This window comes from Rattus norvegicus, chromosome 10, assembly GCF_036323735.1.
Source record: "Rattus norvegicus strain BN/NHsdMcwi chromosome 10, GRCr8, whole genome shotgun sequence".
Taxonomy (NCBI): Eukaryota; Metazoa; Chordata; class Mammalia; order Rodentia; family Muridae; genus Rattus; species Rattus norvegicus.
In genome coordinates, this window is record NC_086028.1 from 88,457,023 (window position 1) to 88,477,687 (window position 20,665).

At 49.6% G+C, this 20,665-nt stretch overlaps 1 protein-coding gene across 8 annotated transcripts in view; it reads right to left on the bottom strand.

The window, feature by feature from the left end:
• Window positions 1-806: 806 nt before the first annotated feature.
• The window catches only part of Dcakd (dephospho-CoA kinase domain containing), a 31,183-nt gene continuing 11,324 nt past the window's right edge, over window positions 807-20,665 (bottom strand). For 3 of the 8 annotated variants that reach the window (XM_017597406.3, XM_006247532.5, NM_001007724.1), the window contains 4 exons: window positions 6,750-6,958; window positions 6,163-6,366; window positions 3,836-3,923; window positions 807-1,944 (listed from right to left, as the gene is read on the bottom strand). In XM_017597406.3, coding sequence (XP_017452895.1) covers window positions 1,626-1,944; window positions 3,836-3,923; window positions 6,163-6,366; window positions 6,750-6,861 — 723 coding nt within the window. In that variant the 5' untranslated portion in view covers window positions 6,862-6,958 and the 3' untranslated portion in view covers window positions 807-1,625. Of the gene's footprint in view, window positions 1,945-3,835; window positions 3,924-6,162; window positions 6,367-6,749; window positions 7,004-8,541; window positions 8,659-9,641; window positions 10,128-18,648; window positions 18,765-20,665 lie in introns of those variants that run through there. The other 5 variants (XM_063269449.1, XM_063269448.1, XM_008768293.3 and 2 more) reach the window with 5 other exon arrangements.

Below are 20,665 nucleotides of genomic sequence, written 5' to 3' on the forward strand. Positions count from 1 at the left end.
GCCACAGGGGAGGACACCTGCTCTGGGGAGGAGGCTGTTCCAGAGGGACAAGTCCAACCAGTCAGCTGGTCCCCAAAGCCACCTTAGCCAGTGGTCAGGAGGGAAGGAGACCAGGGAGGAAGGCCAAGAACGTTCTTGAATTCCAAGGTGTGAAATAGGTTTTTACTGTCCTCAACTCACCATGCAGAAACCAAAAGTAAGGAGACAAAACTCTAGTCCTGGGTCTCCTGCTCCCCCTGAGAGGGGATTCAAAGTTCCGAACCTGTACTACCCAAACCAAATCCCGTCTGCAGCGTTTGTACACGCTCTGTCCCGAATGCTACAGATTCCAGGATCTGATTGTCAGGTTACAGGGCACTGTCGGGTTTCAAAACTTCTCCCCTTTGCCAGGTTTTTGCTAGACCCCACCCAACTGTGGGAGCCTCCCAGTGGGGACTACCTTCTTACAGCCCCTCACTGGCAGTCCCAACCCTTTCCTGCTGCTTGGAAATGTGCAGGGAGCTAATGAGCTGCTCTCTGAGGTTTAAACAGCTCTGTGAAAGGGGCATTAAAAATGGCCGCAGCCGCCTTCACATTAGTCACACTCATTTTTGGCCTTAATAGGCTGCTGTGAACAAGATCTACACATCAGCAGGTCTGTGGACGCCGGCTGGGAAGGCTGATGTCTGCACTGGTCTAATTGGGCTGGGGAGGAAGATATCAGACCTGGGGTGAGTGGATGTGATCTCCCTAGTAGCTCTGCCGACCGACTAGAATCTTGTGCTTAGGCCTCCTGGGCGTGAACAGAGGCCAAGTGGAACGCAGTGGACATTTTAGACTGACTTCGTTTATTGAGCACCAGTGGAGAGCAGGCTGTAGTACACTAGAGCAGAGATGAACCGGCCCTCCCATCTAGGGGCGTACAGTCGGGGAGAACCCAACAGCTTACAGATTCCTCTACCGGGGGTTAGGATGAGACAGGAAGGTGATCTTTACAGCACCTAACTCAGTCACCTGGGGCAGCTGGGGCCTGACCTGGGGCAGCTGGGGGTAAGGTACTGCAGGGCAGGGGACATCTAGGGGAAGGCACAGAGGTAAGATAGCATGGGGCCCGGGGAATGCCAAGAGCTCAGGGCTCAGAGGCAGAGTGGGGGAGGTAGTGGCTAAGATGTGAGGAAAAGCTCCATTAGAAGCTGGGTTTCTCCAAAGGGCTCTGCCTCGGCCTAGCCACAGCATGCCCAAAGAGGAGAGTCTCTGCACCCAGGAGATAGCTGTTTGAAGGAGAAGGCCTTTAGTCTGGAAGGATTTGCTGTGGTCCACTAGTATGTTTGTGGCCGTGCTGGGGCAGATGCTCTGAGAAGGTTCAAGCCCAAGACACTTTTGGTTACGTAGTCGTAACCGTGGGGGGCAGCCACAGAGATTGCTAACTGCTGTTTCCTGCCACCATGGATATTGTTCTGCAGGTGGTGGTTGGGGACGGTAGGGCTCTGGGAGGGTGGGAGGGGTACATACTGTCAGTGGGCTTCTTTTGCTGAGTCCCAGACTGCTTACACTCCAGAGCTGGCCCACCGCAGGGCCAGTCTCAGAGTCAGAGAGAATGTAGTGTTGTGGATGTGGTACCTGACTTAAGCCTCCAAGAAGGAGGCCTAAGGCTTGCTGCCGGGGTTACCCAGCTGGGGGGAAGGGAGAAGGTAACGGGTGAGCAGGTAGAGGAGGCTGGCGATGCCTGCGAGGCCCGTTAGGAACCCGAGCCTCAGTGGCAGGTACTCCATGGAGCGTTCCAGCTTGGCATGCAGGAGGATGACCTGGCGTCTGGTGAGGCTCCACTCTCCCGAGTTGTCTAGAACGTGGTTGGCCATGCGGGCCTTGTCCTTCAGGGGTAGCTGGGAATTGATCCTCGCCTCTGCGTCCTCCCGGTTCAGGTTGTTCCGCTTCATCAGTCGCGCCAGCTGTGTATCGCGGTCACTAAGGGCAGGGCAAAAGTGGACTATGGGCCCCAGCCTCCCGTCCATGGCCACAAGGAGCCACCCTGCCAGGCCATGACAAATCCTGTACAGCAGGACCCCCAGTCCTACCAACCACTAGACAAGAGCAGAAGGGAAGAGGGCTACAGCACTTGTTTTCTACTACCTAGGGCTTCCTGCCTGCCCATTAGCCTCAGTTTCCCTTGATATAAAATGGAACGGTTTTTACCATTCCAGGCCTTTATCTGCAGAGAAACAGAACAGAGCCAGACATGAGAGGAGCCTCCTCTGTGAAAGCCAACCTCATTTAGAGGACACATGTCTGTGGCCAGGGGATCTGCAGAATGGATTTGGCAGCTGCTTGGGAGTGTGCCCTCCCATAAGTGTGTGCAGAACAGAGGCCCCAGGAGTGCAGGGCTGTGACAGTGACACTTGAATCACTATGGCCGTGTTTTCCTTTGCTCCCTCCCAAGTCTTCTCAAAACCACTACGGATCACACTGAGGTACAATCTCCATAGGAAATGCTCCACACGGCCTCACAGGTACAGATCTTACGGTGACGAGTGAGCAGTCTAACCTCCCCTCTTACATCCCTACGTACAGGGTGTTTTTTTAGACATTTGTTTGTTTTCTGAGCGGTTTTGCCTACATGCACGTAAGGGCATTAGGTGTGTGCTTGGTGCTCATAGAAGGATTCGGATTCCCCAGAGCTGGAGTTAAGGACATCGTGAGTCACCACGTGGAGGCTGGGTCCTCTGAACAGCAAGTGCTTGTAAATGCTAAGCGACCTCTCTGGTCTCCTAATTTTGTTAGTAATGCACAGAAAATCCAAGGACTTCATAGGGCCCTCCTGGCCTCAGCTGTGCTTTCCACAGACAGAGTGAAGACCTAGACAGGCTAGGGACGCAGCTTAGCTCTCGGGGCCCTTGCTGACATGCAAGGCCTGGGTTCAATAGTCACAGCCACTAAGCACACGACAGACAAGGGAGACCGAAGGTTTGCATGGGCAAACAGCCCTGCGGAGAACTGTCAGGATGTCTGTATCCCAGTACCAGGATCAGGGGATTCAGACTGAGCTTAAAGTGAGCCCTTGAGAGATCTGGGGTAAGGGTAGGGCAATACTCAGGGTACTGAGCTTTTAGTGTACTAGGAGCCTCCCACACACCAATCCCTTGAGAACCACCTTGTGTTCAAAATACCTGCAGAACCAAGGCCCACCAATATGTCTGCCACACTTGTGGGTGACCTCTGGGAAGTTTGTGGGAAGTAGACACACCCTGCAGCCTCATCTACTGTCACCGAAGGGACTGTGTGACTTGTTTCTCTGGCAGCTTGAGTCTCCTGTTTGCCAAACCTGGATTCTGATTTGCTCCCTGTCCCGGGGGGTTCTGAGAATAAAGCTCCTTCCTTAGGTGGCTTCTGACAGCTGCCTCCACAGAGCTCTCTACTCGTGGGTGCCACCAGTGGATGATCGTGAACAAATTTTCCAACTGCTCCACTTCCAGTTTCCCTCTCTAAGTCACAAGTGCCCCCTATCATGAGTGCTTCATGTTGAAGAAAGGGAGCTGTTTCAAAAACTATGAAGTGCTTTAGGAGGGAGAAGGGAACCAGTGAGTGTAACAGGCAACCCAAGTGAAGTGTCACCAACGGCCAGCAGGGGGAGACTTTCCCAAACATGAGAGAAGTCTGGGGCCCCTCTCATCTCATACCTGCCCCAGGTGCATCAGGACCAGGTACAAAAGTTGGCATCTTTAGGCGTGGGTACCACTACCCCAACCAACTTTGTGCCTTGGCCACCTCATGAGAAAGGTGTAAAGGGATGTTTTCCGGGTACACCTTACTCTAAGTGTCCCTTCCAGCCCCCATGAGCCAGGCCACGCCTCACACTTACCAGTACACTACCACTGTGTGCTTCATGTACTTGAGCAGCTTCTTGGTCTCAAACAGGAGGGGGATGTCCAGAATCACGTATCGGTACCCTGGGGAGAGGATGGGATACTCACTTCCAAGTTCACTTCTGCAAGGATACCAGGAAGGAAGCTTGTGACCAGGCCCTGCCATGGAGACTGCCCTGGCAGATGGAGACCTTCCAAGGACAGACATAGCCCGAGTGCCAGCCAGTCCCAATGCCATTCAGAGCAGAATGCTGCAGAAAATAACTTCTGGCTGGCTGATCAGGGAAGACCTTGGAGAAGGGCTGGCATTTGCACTGGCTTTGAAAAGCAGGCAAGACATGGATACTTGGAGTGAGGGGGTGGGGTGAAGAACTCCAGAGGAGGAGCAGCAGGTCAGGAGCTGGGAGGTGTCCTGCGCAGGCCAGATGGGGTCTGCAGCACAGTGCACAGGAGATGACTAGGTGGTCAGGGTAAACAAGTTATTTCTAACCAGAGGTGAGACATAGCAAAGGCTGTAGGAAACTGGGAAGAGTTTCTGTGAGACGCTGAGGCCTTCCTGTTCTGTTTCATTTCACACTGGCTCAAAAAACCCTAAAGGACAAGCCTGTTCCTGGAGGCCAGGTTCAGACATGGCTGCCTTTTAAGGAGTCCCAATGGCCACATCTCTGGCTTTCTGAGAGACACCTGTTATACCAGAGCAGTGATGGTAGTTTGTGCTAATTACAGGATTCCCTCAATGGAGAAAAGAACCTCCCGCGGCTGAAGCTGAGAGGTAGTGTCCTAACACGCCATGAGTGGGCACATCCAACAGTTATGCACACTCCTGCTGCCCCTTGGGCCCTTTGTGGATGAACAGAATTGAAAGGGGTAAAAGGCGTTCGGGAAGGACAGGAACTGGTGCCACTCAGACTCCGTGGCTGGAGGTGTCTCATTCCCACACCTTTGACCACAGAACCACGCACCAGCTGCTGGGATTACTGCTCCCCACAACCTGTGCTCAGGAAGTCTAAGAGAAGATGTGGTTTGATAAGGATGTTGGGGTCCTGACCCTGCTGACACACCTTGGTTTGCAGCACCCCACATGATAGCAGGTCCTTAACAAAACTAATCTGCGTAATGAATGAATGGAGTGTCTGTTTCACAGGGTGCTGGGCACAGCTGAGTGTATCTAACCACTGAGCAGCAGCCGGGCCCCTCTGCTCGGTGCCCCCTAAACGATGGGTGTCATTGCTATTGCTTCTGGGAGGAGGGAGTAAAGCTGGCATTGAGCCCCTGCACCTCCCAGCTCACCCTCTCCAGCACTGAGCCACAGAAAAGACCAGATCCTCCCTGGGCCCCTTATCTCCCTTTCCTGTTCCCCCCTCACCCCCTCTCTTCTCACTGTCCTTTCTCCTGGGTCCCTCTTGGGAGCTGGAAGCCAGCTCTTCGGTTCACCGGTAAAGGGCTATTCAGCTGTCACATGCCTCCTGCTTGATAAGCCCTGCAAACTACCCTGACTCTATTAAGACATCCGCCTGCCTACGCAGAGACCTCCCAACAGCTGCTGATCTTATCTGACGTGTGATTATACCAACTCTGACAGTCGTATTTGTTAAACTCATCGGGGAGAAGCTGGGACTGTGGAAGCCACAGCTGTCGTCCCCATTTTTCACCTTATCGAACTGAAAAGAGCTTTCTGGCTTTTATTTAAGTGGTGCTGGTTGGGGAGGTGGGGAGGCTGGGTGGCTAGGTGGCTGGCACAGCAGGGGAGCTTTGGAGCTGGTGACATTATCCAATGCCGAATTTCAGAAGGGGGAGCCACTGGCGCCTTGCAGCCTGGGAGCAAATGTCCTCAGAGCTGGCCCAGGAGCGAACGCAAAGGGCAGGAATAAAAGGCAGAAGGCTCTGCCAGCCAGGGGTGGGCACAGGGAGCAGAGGCACAATGGTGGGCTGGCAGACACGGAGAACAGAGGCCATGTCTCAGGGACGAGCAGCAGGAAGGCATGCAGAAAAGCAGGTGCTAGGAGCCAGCTCTGGGTCAACAGCACGGATGCTTCTCATTGTCCTTTAGAAGGAAGTGCTGACCAGAAGACGTGTGGGGACATTCCCTGCTGCACACACAAGAATGGAGGCATGAGGACTAGGGGGCCCGGCCATGGTTACACAAGACATTTGGTTGAAGACAACCAGACTGGGTCCTCATCCTCTCCACACTATGACTGACGGGGGGAACTAGACCACTAAGCTTCTAGTCAACCAACTCCCTACCCTGGCCCAGCTTCAGACAGAGAAAGGCCCCCGCTTTGTTAGGAGGGTGTCTGTCCCCTTCAGTCTAGAGCCTCACCTCGGAGGAAGTACTTGAAGGTCTCTTTCATCATTTCCTTGCGGATCTCAGGGTGGGTGATGGAGTTAAGCAGCTGCCGACGGTCAGGCTGGTTGAAGATCAGGTCTCCGAGGACCTTGCGGTTGATGTCCCCATTCTCCAGCAAGACTTCAGTGCCAAAGGCCTCTACTATACGCCGGTGGGCAGGACACCCTGGCTGGACAACTGTGGTATGAAGAGGCTGGGTCACTCCAGAGCCTCTCGCTATCCAGAGTCTCCCCGCCCCTGGTGATCAGAGGCAGACTGATGGGGGGACCCAATGCTGTTTCCTTCATTTGGAACTGAAGAACACCAAGGGGCCGAGCACAGCACACAGACTCCCTCAAACCCACGTTGGAGTTGAGTTTGGGATGATTGGACTCAAGGAGGATGAAAAACAAACAGAAGAGCCTCCAGGGTAAGCTGGAGCCAAGATGGCAAAGTGGCCAGGAGAGTGTCTCTAAACACTCTAAGACAGTCTAATGGAGGAGGCATAAACACTCTAAGACAGTCTAATGGAGGAGACACAGGGGACTGCTGCTGTGCACACTGGGCCCCATCCAACTCACTGTGCCGGGCAATGACGTCCACGTCAATCACAGCACAGCCCAGCTGCTGGAACACCTGGATGACTGAGCTCTTGCCTGAGGCGATGCCTCCAGTTAGGCCCACCAGGAACATCTTCTCAGGAGAGAGAGAAGACAGGCAGGGGAGGAGCTAGGAAGCACGGGACAGGTGGCAACACGCCGATCTGCTGCTCCACCAGGCTGGGAAAATCCTGTTGTCAAGAGACATGCGGGTCTGGTCAGCAGTAGGCACAGGGCTGAGGGAAGGGAGACAAGAGGTTGGGCAAGGCCTAGCCCTGAGCATGGGGAGCCCCAGGGCTGCTTCTGAGAATTAAATTCCAGTACTGTGGGTGTTGGGAAGAGCTGGACATTAGGGCCCTGTGCATGCCAGGCAAGTGCTCTTATAATAAGACATATCATATCCACAGGGGCTCATTAGTGTGTCCCTGCAGGCCTTGAACTCACTATCCTCCTGCTTTAGGTCTCCGAGCACCTGGCATTAAATAAAGGTCTGTGCCAGCGCTGTTTCCCTAAATCTTTTCACTACACTTTTTTCAGTGTGTATATATGGCCTTCTTAGTAGGGCCTGGAATCTGTCAAAACCACTTTTGTTAACCTACAGATTTACTCTCCTAATTATACCTTGCCTGAGCCCACATGGAAATGAGTTTGCCTCCCTCAAGACACATCAGACAACCGGGGGAAACAGCCTCTTGGGTGTGGCCCAGGATAACAAGAAACCAGTCTACAGGTTTGCATGTGCCTAGCTCATTCTCACACGGGTCAGGGGCATCTACCACAGCCCGGAGTTCAAACAGAGACCGAAGAATGCCACAGTTTACACGTTCACCCCCTGGTCAGACCTTGGTGACTGAGACCGTCACATTCAGTGTCTTGACCTGCTCTCTCTGCTGCTGTCCCTTAAGGTATGACAGCGCGACAGCACAAAGCACTAACCCCTGCACGCAGGACACTGCAGATGAGAAGACGGGCTGGGAGCCAGTGAGGTGGCTCTGAGGTACCGGTGCCTACTGCCACCTAACAACTGAGTCTGAGACCCTCGGTGGAAGGGGAGAACCACCTCACCAGAGTAGTCCTCTGGCACCCAACACCCACTGAAAAGAGCAATTTAAACCACTACAGCACAACTCTCAAAATGGCTCCAGTGTGTCTCGGCAGCTCTCGCCCATACCATGACTTCACGACGTGTGTCATACGGCTATCCAAATGCCAGCAAACACTGCTGGAAACACCTATGTGAGAGGACTGCGTTAGGAAGTACGGCGTTTCCCCTCCATGGACAAAATTATCTACTTGTACAGAAACACAGTGGCTTAATTACAGAAAAGAAAGAGTATTTTTCTACTGCCATTTCTCTGCATTTAAAGATCAAATTAGTGAATTGTTGGAGTGTATTACCAGAATGTTTGATTTTCTTTTTTTTTTTTTTTTTGTTTCTTTTTTTCGGAGCTGGGGACCGAACCCAGGGCCTTGCGCTTCCTAGGTAAGCGCTCTACCACTGAGCTAAATCCCCAGCCCAGAATGTTTGATTTTCGAAATCGCTCTTTGAGCTGCTGACTTGACTTTCATTTTAAAAAGAAATCAAATTAATTTGGACTTAAAATTAGGGCAGAATTCCCAACACTTTCTGAAATGGCCCTCAACACACCCCAACAGTTTTATATGAATTCATGTGAAGCAGTGTTCCCAGCACTGATGCTCAGGAAACTCAAGTATCAATCAAATCTGAAAGACGCTGAACACGAACTACACCCTACAACACCAGATACTCAACCTCGACGTAACTGAATTCTCGCTGGGTGAGGTGCACTGTCTTCACCACTCGAGGGGCAGAGCATCTGTTGTAAGCTTGAAGCCAGCCTGGTGTGCATAGCAAGACCCTGTCTCAAAACTAAACAAACAAACAAATAAAATTAAAAATAAAAAAAAGGGGCTGGGGATTTAGCTCAGTGGTAGAGTGCTTGCCTAGGAAGCGCAAGGCCCTGGGTTCGGTCCCCAGCTCCGAAAAAAAAAAGAACCAAAAAAAAAAATAAATAAAAAAAAAAATTAAAAAGGCAAGAGAGGGGCTGGAGAGATGGCTCAGTGGTTTTGAACATTTGCTACTCTTGCAGAAGATCCAGTTTTGATTCCTAGCAACTATATAGTGGCTCACAGCCATTTGTAGCTCCAGTTCCAGGGATGTGCCACCCTCTTCTGGTTCTTGCAGGCACCAGGCACACGCACACACACATGTATATGGCATTCACTAGTGCACCTGGTGGTGTATAGGTCTGTGTATGCTAAGGAAGGGTTATAAGCATCTTTTTTTGCTTAGTGACTGTGCTGGCCTTTAAACTAACCTGTTTTTTGAAACAGGCTTTCTCCGTGAAACCCTGGCTATCTGGCAATTCACTCTGTAGACCAGGCTGGCTCCAAACTCAGATTCGCCTGCCTCTGCCTCCCGAGTGCTGGGATTGAAGGTGTGCGCACCACCACTTGGTTTAAAATCAATTTCTTGATGATTACCGCTAATATCCAGAGTCACATTCTGGTGAAAAGGGGATCTGGGTAGGAAACAAAGAAGAAGTCCTGCTCTAAAGCAAGGACGACCTGTCCCTTTTCCTGAACAGCAGTCTAGTGCGGGGAGTGGGGCTTGAACAAAGAGGTTAAGGGCCAGCTTCCCACAAAAAGCCACCAACAGTCACCTGTCAGAATCCGTCTAGCCAAGCTGACCTCAACCTATCTCCACAGGGCTGTCTACACCCTTCCTCAGAATGGATATGATCCAGTCTCTGGGGACAGAGCAGTCTGGCAGGGCTCAGAATAGATCCTACCTCTTCCCCCCCCCCCCCCCCCACAGCAGCAGATAGTGAGCAGAGGAAGGGCTGAACTTACTGTCCAGCCGAGGATGACCTTGAACTCCTGATCCTCCCAAGCAGTGGGATATAAGCACGTACATCATTCCCAGTGGCTGACTTCTTGATTATCATACTGTTTTGTTCTATGGGAAGGGAGGAAGGGTGCTCGCTCACAATGATCAAGATACATGTGAAGTGCAGGCTCCCATGGCAACCATATGAACAGCCGCCCTGTTCGGTAGTGCCTTGGACTTCCATCTGTCGACGCAGCCAGCCACGTTGCCGTTAGCTGGAAGACTGAAGGAGCACATGCCCGGGGAGGCTCTTGGCTGCTGGCTGAGGGGACGGATAAGAACCAGCTGCTCCTGTCCATCGAGCCCTGTGTGACTCATTCCCTCACCAGCTGTTGACTAAGCTCCTCTGTGCTTTGCAGCAATGTGCCAGGGACCTCTCAGACAGCCCGTGGAAACCTCCAGGTTTCCCTGTGGGAAACCTGCAGACAGACCGGAACAAATGAAGCCAGCTAGGAGGAAAAGAATGCCAGTCAGTGGGGAGCGGGATGGTCAGATGATGCTGGCCCTGGACCAGCCCAAAAGCTCCTTTGTACCCCAGGCAGTGCGTACATTAGGCCCTGCCAGGAAAGGAGGCCTAAGCAAGGGCCCACTGACCTTTCAAAGCACAGCAAGGCAGAAACCAAGTACCACTCAAACCCATGAACAAACGGCTACCTTTAACAACCTACGTTGAAAATCAAGCCACTGTTTTCTAGAATCTACTTCACACTACTTCTACACTCAGCCAAATCTGAGTCCTCTACAAAACTTTCAAGAAAAGATGTAGAACCCAGGCTTAGGCCACCCTAAATAGTGCTCAAAGCACTGGCTACCAGGGAAGACTGTGGGCTACAAAGAGGTCTGGGTCCCTAAACCTGTATGTCCTCAAGGAGCTATGAGGACATAGCCTGAGGAAGAGTAGCAGGTGCTCTGCAAATGAGGATCCATGGAGTCCCAGAGGCCTTGCCTTTTCTGGGCTTCAGCCTCCATAAAGGGTCCAGTGCAGCATCATATACGGAAGGAGGCTGTGTCACAGACAATTCCTTTCGTTCCTGAGAGCAGCCAAAAATGCTCAGCTGGTAAATCAAGGAATGTCATGACTGATAGAGGCCTTGTCTCTCTTTAAAAAACAAAAAACATGGCTGGGCGTGGTGGTTCACACCTTTAATTCCAGCACTCGAACATTAGAGGCAAGATCTCTGTGAATTTGAGGCCTGCCTGGTTCATAGGCTGAGTTCCAGGAGAGCCAGGGCTACTTAATGAGACCCTGTCTCAGATTTCAAAACAAAAGTTGTGTGTATTATGTTTGTGTATATGTGTAGAGGTCAAAGGACAACTTGAAAGCTGGTTCTGTCCTTCTACCATGTCGGTCCTGGGGATGGACTCAATTGTCAGGTTTGGTAGCAGGCACCATTCCTAATAAGTCACCTTGCTGGCTCAAAGCCATTCTTGGGGCTGGCTTGGCTGGCGGGAAGCTAAAAGTCCCGAAGGGAAATGGAGGCCAATGCCAGGGATTCATCAGCCAAAGTTTCCTCCTTCTCTGTCTCCATGTCAGGGGAGAGACACAGGCAGAGAGAAAATGGCAAGCAAAGACTAGGAGACAGCAGTGTCTGCACCCTTAAAGACCCAAGAGGAAGCTCTCTAAGTAGGTTCTCACCGTGAGCTACTTACTCCAATATGCCTTTCCATTGCTCCCTACTGGGGCCCAGTAGCCCAGGTAACACAGGAAAAAGGACGTCTGGATGAATACTCTTGGAACTTCTCCTGGTTTCTCTTTGGGAAAATGCTCGGGCCACCTCCTGCACCTCTAGACAAGCCTCACTGCTGGCCTAGCTCCACAGGCTACCCTTGCAGCCCTGACACCCGACATCCCCACTTAACCTTTTGGGAGCTAAGAGCATTACCAAAGGCCTCTGAAGTCATGCCTGCTTAAAGCCTCTCCCCTGGTGGCCATGCAGAGTCTCTGGAACTCCCCGGTCACTCCCTGCCCAGGCTGTCCCTGACAACTCCTGCTGTTAAACCACCTTTAATTGACCCTACTTGACAAACAAGCAGCTCACAGTCTGGAGTTGGCGTGGAGCAGTCTGGGACATGGAAATAGGAGTTGTACCAATGATGGGGGCATTTGAGGTCTTGAATGAGACAGGAGAGGCCTGTCTGAGCCGAGGCCCCACAGCAGTCTCTGAGGTGGTCCCATGGGCCCTGTCCAACACCAGGTGTTGACAGAGGCCACCAGTCCATCCACTCTCCTCCCACATACTCCTAATGCTTTGTACTTTTGTGTGTGACCTTTCGGATAGGACAGACCTTTGAAAGACTTATGTGCATGTATGTAAGCACGGGTGCCTGCAGAGTGCAGAGGCACTGGATACCCTTGGAGCTGGAGTTACAGGAAACTGGGTGCAAGGAACCAAACTTGGGTCCCCTAAGAGACCAAGACAAGCTCCCCGGGCTATCTGTCAGCCCCTGTGCCCAACTAAAGTATCAGAGAAAGCAAGTTCCACGAAGCCACAAACCATTTGTTCCCACCCCCAGCATCCTGCATGATGTCCAATGTTTCATTTAATATGTGGGCAACATCAGTAAACTACTTAACCTTTCTTGCACTGTTTCTTCATATGTAATTTGGAACGAGGGGCACGTGCTTTTGTGTAAAGGGGATGTTTTGTTTATGAGCGGTGGTCTTCCAATGTGGCCTACGACAGCCTCTTATGGCAATCCTGGGATGGCAGGTATGTACAGCCGTGCCCAGGTAGGGTCTCTGGCAACTACTAAAGGACGAATGACCAGGAAAGAAGGGGAACATTTAGGTTCACGTTCCCCTGTATGTAGCAACCAGGGGCTAGAATTAGGTCTGCTTCCTATGTAATTTGGACATGGTGATTGCTGATAGCAAATCACTGGGGCGAGGGGGGAGGGGTGGCCACAGACTGATGTATGACCTCAAAGTGCTCGGTGGGTTGAAGTGGAAGACCGGTGCTTGAGTAACCACGCCCTCTTGCCCAGGAAAAGCTGCATACAGTGTGAGGCATTCCTCTACGGCCCCAGTCTACTTGCCCTCTGCCAGGACCTGGCTGCTCATTAGTGTGCAGCTCACTCCTCGGGGTTTCACACTGGGCATGTCTGGCCAGCTGGCCACTTCTCTCTTTCAATTGCTCTCCAGAAGGGATGTATCTATTTTCCTCCAATGATCAATATAATCATTCAACAAAACGAGTCATTCCTGCCTTGGGACCCAATTATTTTCTTGTGGAACCAATGACTGAAAAAATATATAGTTTGCTGGTTAACTATTAAGAGCTATTTTTACACACTTTCCCACTCCTAATCGGTCATTATTGGTGAGGGTTTGCTGTTTAAACCAGAGTCCAAGTTCTCCTCTCTGCTAGATCTATTAAGTCACCACTTTCTCTGGGCGGCGCATTACCTGGAGGGAGTGGTCAGAGGGGTCAGGAATCAGCTTCCTTTCCTTCCGCCCATGGACAAGAGCAAGTGAAGGGAGAAGATAGTCTCATCAGAAACCAGCACCCCAAGAGGCACGGACTGGCAGCTAAGCAGACATTAATTCGAAAAAGCATCATGGGCAAGGCCTACCCTAAGAGGCTTTGTAATCAGAAAGGCCTCAGGCAATTTCCTTCCACATTCAGAACTTCCCTTTAATCGAGTAAAAAGTAAGAACAGTAATGACTTCTCACAGGAGTCTTGTCAGAAATAAATTAGAGGACAGAGGTCATAGTCACTTCATCTTCCCAGTTGAGAATGTGATGTCACCCGCAGTCACTGAAGCCTCCCATCTTTTTTGGGGAACACAGTAACAGTCTGTCTCAAAAAGGAAGGAAGGAAGGAAGGAAGGAAGGAAGGAAGGAAGGAAGGAGGAAAGTAGGTTAAAGAGGGGAAGGAAAAGAGGGAAGGGGAAGCTTGGAGTGTCCCAGCTTGAGGTAAGTGCTGTAACAACTTCTGGGAGTGGGTTTCTCCTGCCAGTGGACTCCTAGGGTCAAACCTGCTGGTCCTGCAGTGTTTATATCAGCCTTCAGCTTAAAACTCTCTAGGAATTTGGGCATTGGATTAAAGGGTGTGTGCCTTTAATCCCAGTCCTCAGGAGGCAAAGGCAGGTAGATCTTTGAGTTTGAGGCCAGCTTGGTATACAGACTGAATTTCAGGACAGCCAGGACTACACAGAGAACCCCGTCCTGAAAAGCAAAACAAAACGACTGTCCAGGAATTCCTCCAGTGTAAGTCAAGACCTTTCGGTCCTTCATAGGCCTCATGGACACAGGATGCCACCACCATGTATTTCCCATCATTCTTCTCCCAAGTAGCTCTCCTTGCTGGTCACAGAGCTGCTTGACCATGCTGATCAGCAGCTCCCAGCGAAGAAAGCATTCCTCTAGGTGAGAAGGTTCAGCAGGTCAAGCCTGAGTCTGATAATCAGGGAATACTTGGGTAGAAGAACCAGCTCCTTAGCTGACCTCACTCTCAGACATACACACACTTATCAATAACATTAAAAAGCAAGCAAATACTCTCCCCTCAACTCCTCTCTGCCTCACTGTCTGTTGTCAAGTGTATAAAACAGCATCCTGTGAGTTCCAGGCCAGCCTGGTCTACAGAATGAGTTCTAGGACAGCTGAGGCTACATGAAAAAACCCTGTTTCGAAAAAACAAACCAAAAAACCCAGCACCCTGTTTGCCCTACTGCTTCACTTCTCTTTAGAGCACTTACTAACCTCCACCCAGCACACTGTACTGTTACCTGCCTCAGAACCCAGGCACCTAAACTGTAGGTAGCAACCCATATGTGGTTTGTGTCACTGAATGTGGGGGCTACAGAAATCTGTCAGCAGTGTAAGTATCATGAATGTGCGTGGGTAGAAATGGATCCAAGGTGTGTTTCTTCTACTGCTCATCTACACTGCAGTTCAAAACTTCACTGCACCCTGGGTCCTGAATGTCCAACACACACAGACACACAGACACACAGACACTCTCTCTCTCTCTCTCTCTCTCTCTCTCTCTCTCTCTCTCTCTCTCTCATCTCTTAGGCACAATGCAAAGTACCGAGCAGTACCTGGGCTCGTGCATGCTGAGCTGTAAGGTTCCTAACGGACAAACAGAATGGAGGGCTTACAGAAACATTTAGCTGGGTTGGTAGGTAGAGTGCTTGCCTAGCATGACTGGAGGGCTGGATGGTATGCTAGCACTGCATAAATCAGGGTGGCGGCTCTCACTTGGAATGTCAGAACTATGGGCTCTCGGGAGGTCGGAAGTTCAACACTGGGCCAGTGAAAGTGGCTTGGTGTGTAAAGGTGAGCTGCCAAGCCTGATGACCTCGGTTCTATCCCCAGGACCTACAAGGTGGAAGGAGACACTGCCTCTGCCTCTGCAAGTTGTCCTCTGACCTGCACACTACATACACAAAGTAATTTAAAACAGGATCCCTAGGTGGGTGGTGGCACATGCCTTTAAATCCCAGCACTTAGGAAGCGGAAAAAGGCATCTGTGAGTTCATCTCTAAGAGTTCAAGGACAGCCAGGTCTACACAGAGAAACCCTGTCTCTTTAAAAAACAAACAAACAGGGGCTGGGGATTTAGCTCAGTGGTAGAGCGCTTACCTAGGAAGCGCAAGGCCCTGGGTTCGGTCCCCAGCTCCAAAAAAAAAAAAAAAAAAGCGTAAAAAACAAACAAAAAAAACCCAAACCAAAAACCTTTAGAAATGTTGAGTTGATTTGAGTTTCATAGGAAAAAAAAAATCTTTGATTGGCTCCTGACAGGAATTAGGATACAATCTGGGAAAAAAGCCATTGGATATTTCTGCTACTTTGTACTACATATTTACAAAAAGCAACATCCTAGCCAGGCAAGGGAGTCTGATCTGTATAGTAAGTTCCATGCCAGCCAAGGTTACATAATGAGACCTTGTGTCAAAAATTCAAAGTGGTGGCGCTGGCTCAGTGGTCCCTGACTCAGGGGTTGAGAGCACCTGTGCTGTTAGAGCTCCTGGGTTGACTTCCAGCACACACACCGCCATTCGCAACCACCTGCAGCTCCAGTTCCAGGGAACGCAATGCCCTGTTCTGGCCTCCTCGGGAACTGCACCCACGGTACATATACAGACACACACATAAAAGACAAACCTTTAAAAACAATTTAGGTAGGCATGGCAGTGCCCATCTTTAACCCCAGCACCTGGGGGCAGAGGCAAGTGATTTCCAAGTTTGAGGCCAGCCTGGTCTGCTTGGTTGAGTTCTAGGACAGTGAAGGCTACATAGAGATCCTGTCCCTAAATTAATGAATAAATTCTGAAAAACATTAAAAATGATCTACATTCTGCAGTACTTCAAGTATCATCTAAGTTTATTTTTAAATTTTTTTTACTAGCTTGGTGTATTTTGTGTGTATTTGCATGCCAGGTGTGTGGCTTGGTGTGCAGAGGTCAGAGGCAGAGGTCTCTGAAACTGGCGTTAGAGACACTGGTGAACCAGCCGAGGGGGCTAAGAATCAAGCTCGAATTCTCTGTAAGAACAAGGTTTTAGCTGCTGAGCCATCTCTCTGCCCCAAGATTTAATGTTAAAGTTTAAGAATTGCCTATTGGGGGTGGGGGGTGAAGAGAGCAAAGAGGTTGTCAGGTTTGACAAGCAGGTGCCATCCTTATGACCCGCACAATTTAATTTTTTGTCTAAAAGTATCTATCTCACTGCTATGTATTTTGCATTCACCTTCAAAAAATAATAAAAGTATGTGTAAACCAAGGGACTGCTTCAAAATAAATATTTTGTTTTTAGAGTGCTTTGCCTACTTGTATGTATACGTATGTCTGCTGCTCCCAGAGGCCGCAAGAGGGCCTTTGGATCTCCTGGAACTGGAGTTAGAGTTGAGCTTCCTGATGTGTACTGGGAACCAAAGCCATCTCCTCTCTGAAAATGTCAACTGATCTCAGCTGTGGGGCCACCTCTCCAGCTCGCCTTTTGCTACTTGCTTTAAAATTAGGAAGAATCCGGTGGGAATCTAGGACCCTTTCAGGACAAAGCCCTGTGGTGGGCCTGCCTGATTTCTACTTATGAACCTTATCTCTAACCGATCACCCACTCCCCTCAGACCTATCCTGGTGCTGTTGTCAGGCAAAATCAGTCCTTCTCCTCTAGTAACCCATTGTTGCCCGGGAGATTTTTACTTTTTACTGTCGTGTGCGTGTGGTCAGAGGACCACCTCGGGAGTGTTTCTTCCTTCCGCCATGTGGATCCCAGAGATTGAACTCAGGCTGTCAGGCTTGGCATCTGAGCCATCTCTCCGGTCAGTATCTTCTATTTATTTCCTCTTATGTGTATGTGTCTCTGTAAGTATAATATGCCAAGTGTGTGCAGGTCGCCAAGGAGAAGAGAGGGTGTCAAAATCCTCTGGGACTGAAATTACAGGTGGCTGAACTGTCCAGTGCGGGTGCTGGGACTCCAACTTGGGTCCTCTGGAAGAGCAGCAAGCACTCCCTCCCTCCGAGCCAGCCGTCTCTCCCACCCATGCCCTTCTTTTTTCCATGAAGTGCTGTGAACCAATCTGCACGCCAAGAAGACAGGCACACAGTGCCTCCTCACGCTTACACAAGCATTTCATCTTGGCTAACAGGCGGGAACAGCATCACTTTTTCCAAGTTGACTGACATCCTGATTTTAGAATCAACAATGCTAAGCCAGGTGTGACGGCACACGGCTGAGATTCCGGAACACAGGTAGAACTCAGTATGGAATTAGCCAAGAGTTACGTGATGAAGCCTGCGCAAAGGCAAAAGCCAGAGAAACTATTGACGCTGACATTACCAACTGCTTCCCATCAACAGGCAGCACAAAATGGCAGGGGCTTAAGATCCTTTCATTTGGGCTGGAGGGATGGCTGAGCGGTTAAGAGCACTGGCTGCTCTTCCAGAGGTCCTGAGTTCAAATCCCAGCAACCACATGGTGGCTCACAACCATCTGTAATGAGATCTGATGCCCTCTTCTGGTGTGTCTGAAGATAGCTACAATGTACTTACATATAATAAGTAAATCTTAAACAAACAAAAAAATCTTCATTTACCCCCCGCCCCCCAAGACAGGGTCTCTCTATGTAGCCCTGGTTGTCCTGGAACTTACTATGAAAACCAGGCTGGCCCTAAACTCACCGAGATCCACCTGCCTATGCCTCTGCCTCTTGAGTGGTGGTTACTATCTTTTTTTTTTTTCTTTTTCTTTTTTTCGGAGCTGGGGACCGAACCCAGGGCCTTGCGCTGGGCTAAATCCCCAACCCCGGTGAGCGGTGGAATCAAAGGCGTGTGCCACCACACCTGGCCAGTTGGTTTGGTCATTTTAGAATTTGTTGGAAATTGAACTTAAAAATCTGTAACTCATATTCCAGGGGACCCGACGGTCCTCTGACTTCTTCAGGCATCAGACCCACACTTAGTGCACAGATGTGCATGGAGGCAGAACATTCATGCACATAAAACAACTAAATCTAAAAAGAGACAAGTCAATCTGTTTGCTCTATGTGCTGGACGCACAGGTACAGACCTGTGCAGAGGCTGCAGGATGTCAGGTACTTGGCTGCATGGTTCTGTTTTACTGTTGTTTAGGGTCTTTCCTAAACCTGAGGCTAAGCAGCAGGCCCCATCGATCCCCCTTATGTTCCTGGGATTTGGGCTCCAGCACTGGGCACAGTGCCTAGCTGGGGCCCCAAACTCGGGTCCTCGCACTTGCACAGCTGAATGTTTTTACCCATGGAGCCGCCTCCCCAGCCCTGAAAACCTAACTTTAATGGCAAGGATAATAGCTTATGAACCGTAAGTATAGCTTATAAACTAATATAGTTTTAAGAATTAAAAACAGAAAAGAAGGGGTTGGGGATTTAGCTCAGTGGTAGAGCGCTTGCCTAGCAATCGCAAGGCCCTGGGTTCGGTCCCCAGCTCCGAAAAAAAAAAAAAGATTAACAAAAATAGAAAAGAAGGCCAGGCATAGTGGTGCATACCTTTAACTCCAGCACTAGGGACACAGAAGCAGGAGGATCACTGAGAGTTTAAGGCCGGCCTGGTCTTCCGTGCTAGTTCCAGGACAGCCAAGGCACAGAGAAACCTTGTCTCAAAAGAAAGAAAAGAATGCTCTGAAACCATGTCCAACGACTTCAGATGACCAATTATAACTTGACAAATCTTCAGGAAGGTTATTTTCAATTTAAGGTCATCTGCAGGTATAAAGACTTCTTTTTTTTTTTTTTTTTTTTTTGGTTCTTTTTTTCGGAGCTGGGGACAGAACCCAGGGCCTTGCGCTTCCTAGGTAAGCGCTCTACCACTGAGCTAAATCCCCAGCCCCGGTATAAAGACTTCTAAGTAAGCATTTCCACTCTATTCTTGTACACATTGACTTAAAAAAAAAAAAAACAGTATTTATTTATTTATTTTAATGTATATGAGTAACACCGCAGCTGTCTTCAGACACACCAGAGGAAGGCATTAGATCCCATTACAAAGATTATGGGCTACCCTGCCATTGCTGGGAACTGAACTCAGGGCCTCTGGAAAGAACAGTCAGTGCTCTCAACAGCTGATCCATCTCTCCAGCCCCCACACATTAACTTTTAAAGCAAAACTTTCCATTTTATCTTGTAACATTAGATGTTATAATTTATTTCCTGAGGAGGTATGTTTGAATTTTTGAGTTCTTTGATAATATCCTACAAGTAAGTTTTAGAAACACAAGGAAACAGTAACAAAATTAGATCTTGCTCTGGCAAAACTGTATCTTCATCTTTCTGCTTAAACTTGACCCTAAGAGTTACCTCCGGGTTGGGGATTTAGCTCAGTGGTAGAGCGCCTGCCTAGCAAGCCAAGGCCCTGGGTTCGGTCCCCAGCTCCGGAAAAAAAAAAAAGAAAAGAAAAAAGAGCTACCTTAAGTCTGCAATAGTAACAAGCTTTTTTAAACAGTGTGTGTGGGTATGTGGCTTTGCAGAGGTTTGTAAACAAATGACATTAAAGGCATAACTTTAATGCCCTTGGTAGGGTTTGAAGATTCTTTTTGGCTACCGTGCCCATGGGAACAGGAGCGATTCACTTGCTCACTGCCTCCAACCTGAACTTTTGCTAGAAATTCTACATTTTCCCCTGTGAGCTGCTCCAGGTACAGACACAAAAGCAATCAGTTTTCACTTTAAACCTTCGTTTGTGGAAAATACACCAACTTTTAGGATAACAGTTTCCCCAGTGTTACCTTCTAAGTAGGACAAAGCAGTGGTGGCTTGTGAACCCTTCCTTTATAATCATGTCTCACATAAAGGAGCACTGGCAGTTCACTGAACTGAAACCACAGCTTTGGGCTGCCCTGAAGCCCGGAAATGTGCTGCTCCAGATGGTCAGTAGCAATTTCCCACGATCTTTTGATCAAACACTGTTTGATCAAAGCATTTTACAAATTCCATCCCATTCCCACCCCCACCCCGGGGTTATTTCTGCCATTTTAATACAAACAGGTAGCGGAGCTCGGTGACTCATGGGTAATCACAGTGCTAAGGAAGATGAAGGGAGAGAATCCTCACAAGTCTCATACAGTCCTGAGCTCCGTTCCCAACAGTCCCTCCAGCAACAAGGTAACAGGGCATCTACTGCATTCAGCCCTTAGGGGCTTTGCCAATTAAATAAGAAGTTTAATATGCAAAAATTCTACGAACAGTGACAAATCCTAGTGCAGCATCCCACCCACCCACCCACACTTTCTGTGTAACCATAACTGCCCTGGAATTTTCTCTGTAGACCAGGCTGGCCTCCAGTTCACAAAGATCCTGCCTCTGCCTCCCGAGTGCTGGGGTTAAAGGTGATGTATATCAAGTCTGGAAGATTAACAGATCTTCCTCCAAAATTTCATTTTCCTTCAAAATATATTTTTAATTAAAAGTATTTTAAAAGTTGCTCAATGGCTGGAGAGATGGCCCAGTGGTTAAGAGCACTGCTTGTGTTGGCAGAGAACCTGGGTTCAAATTTCAGCATCCACATGGT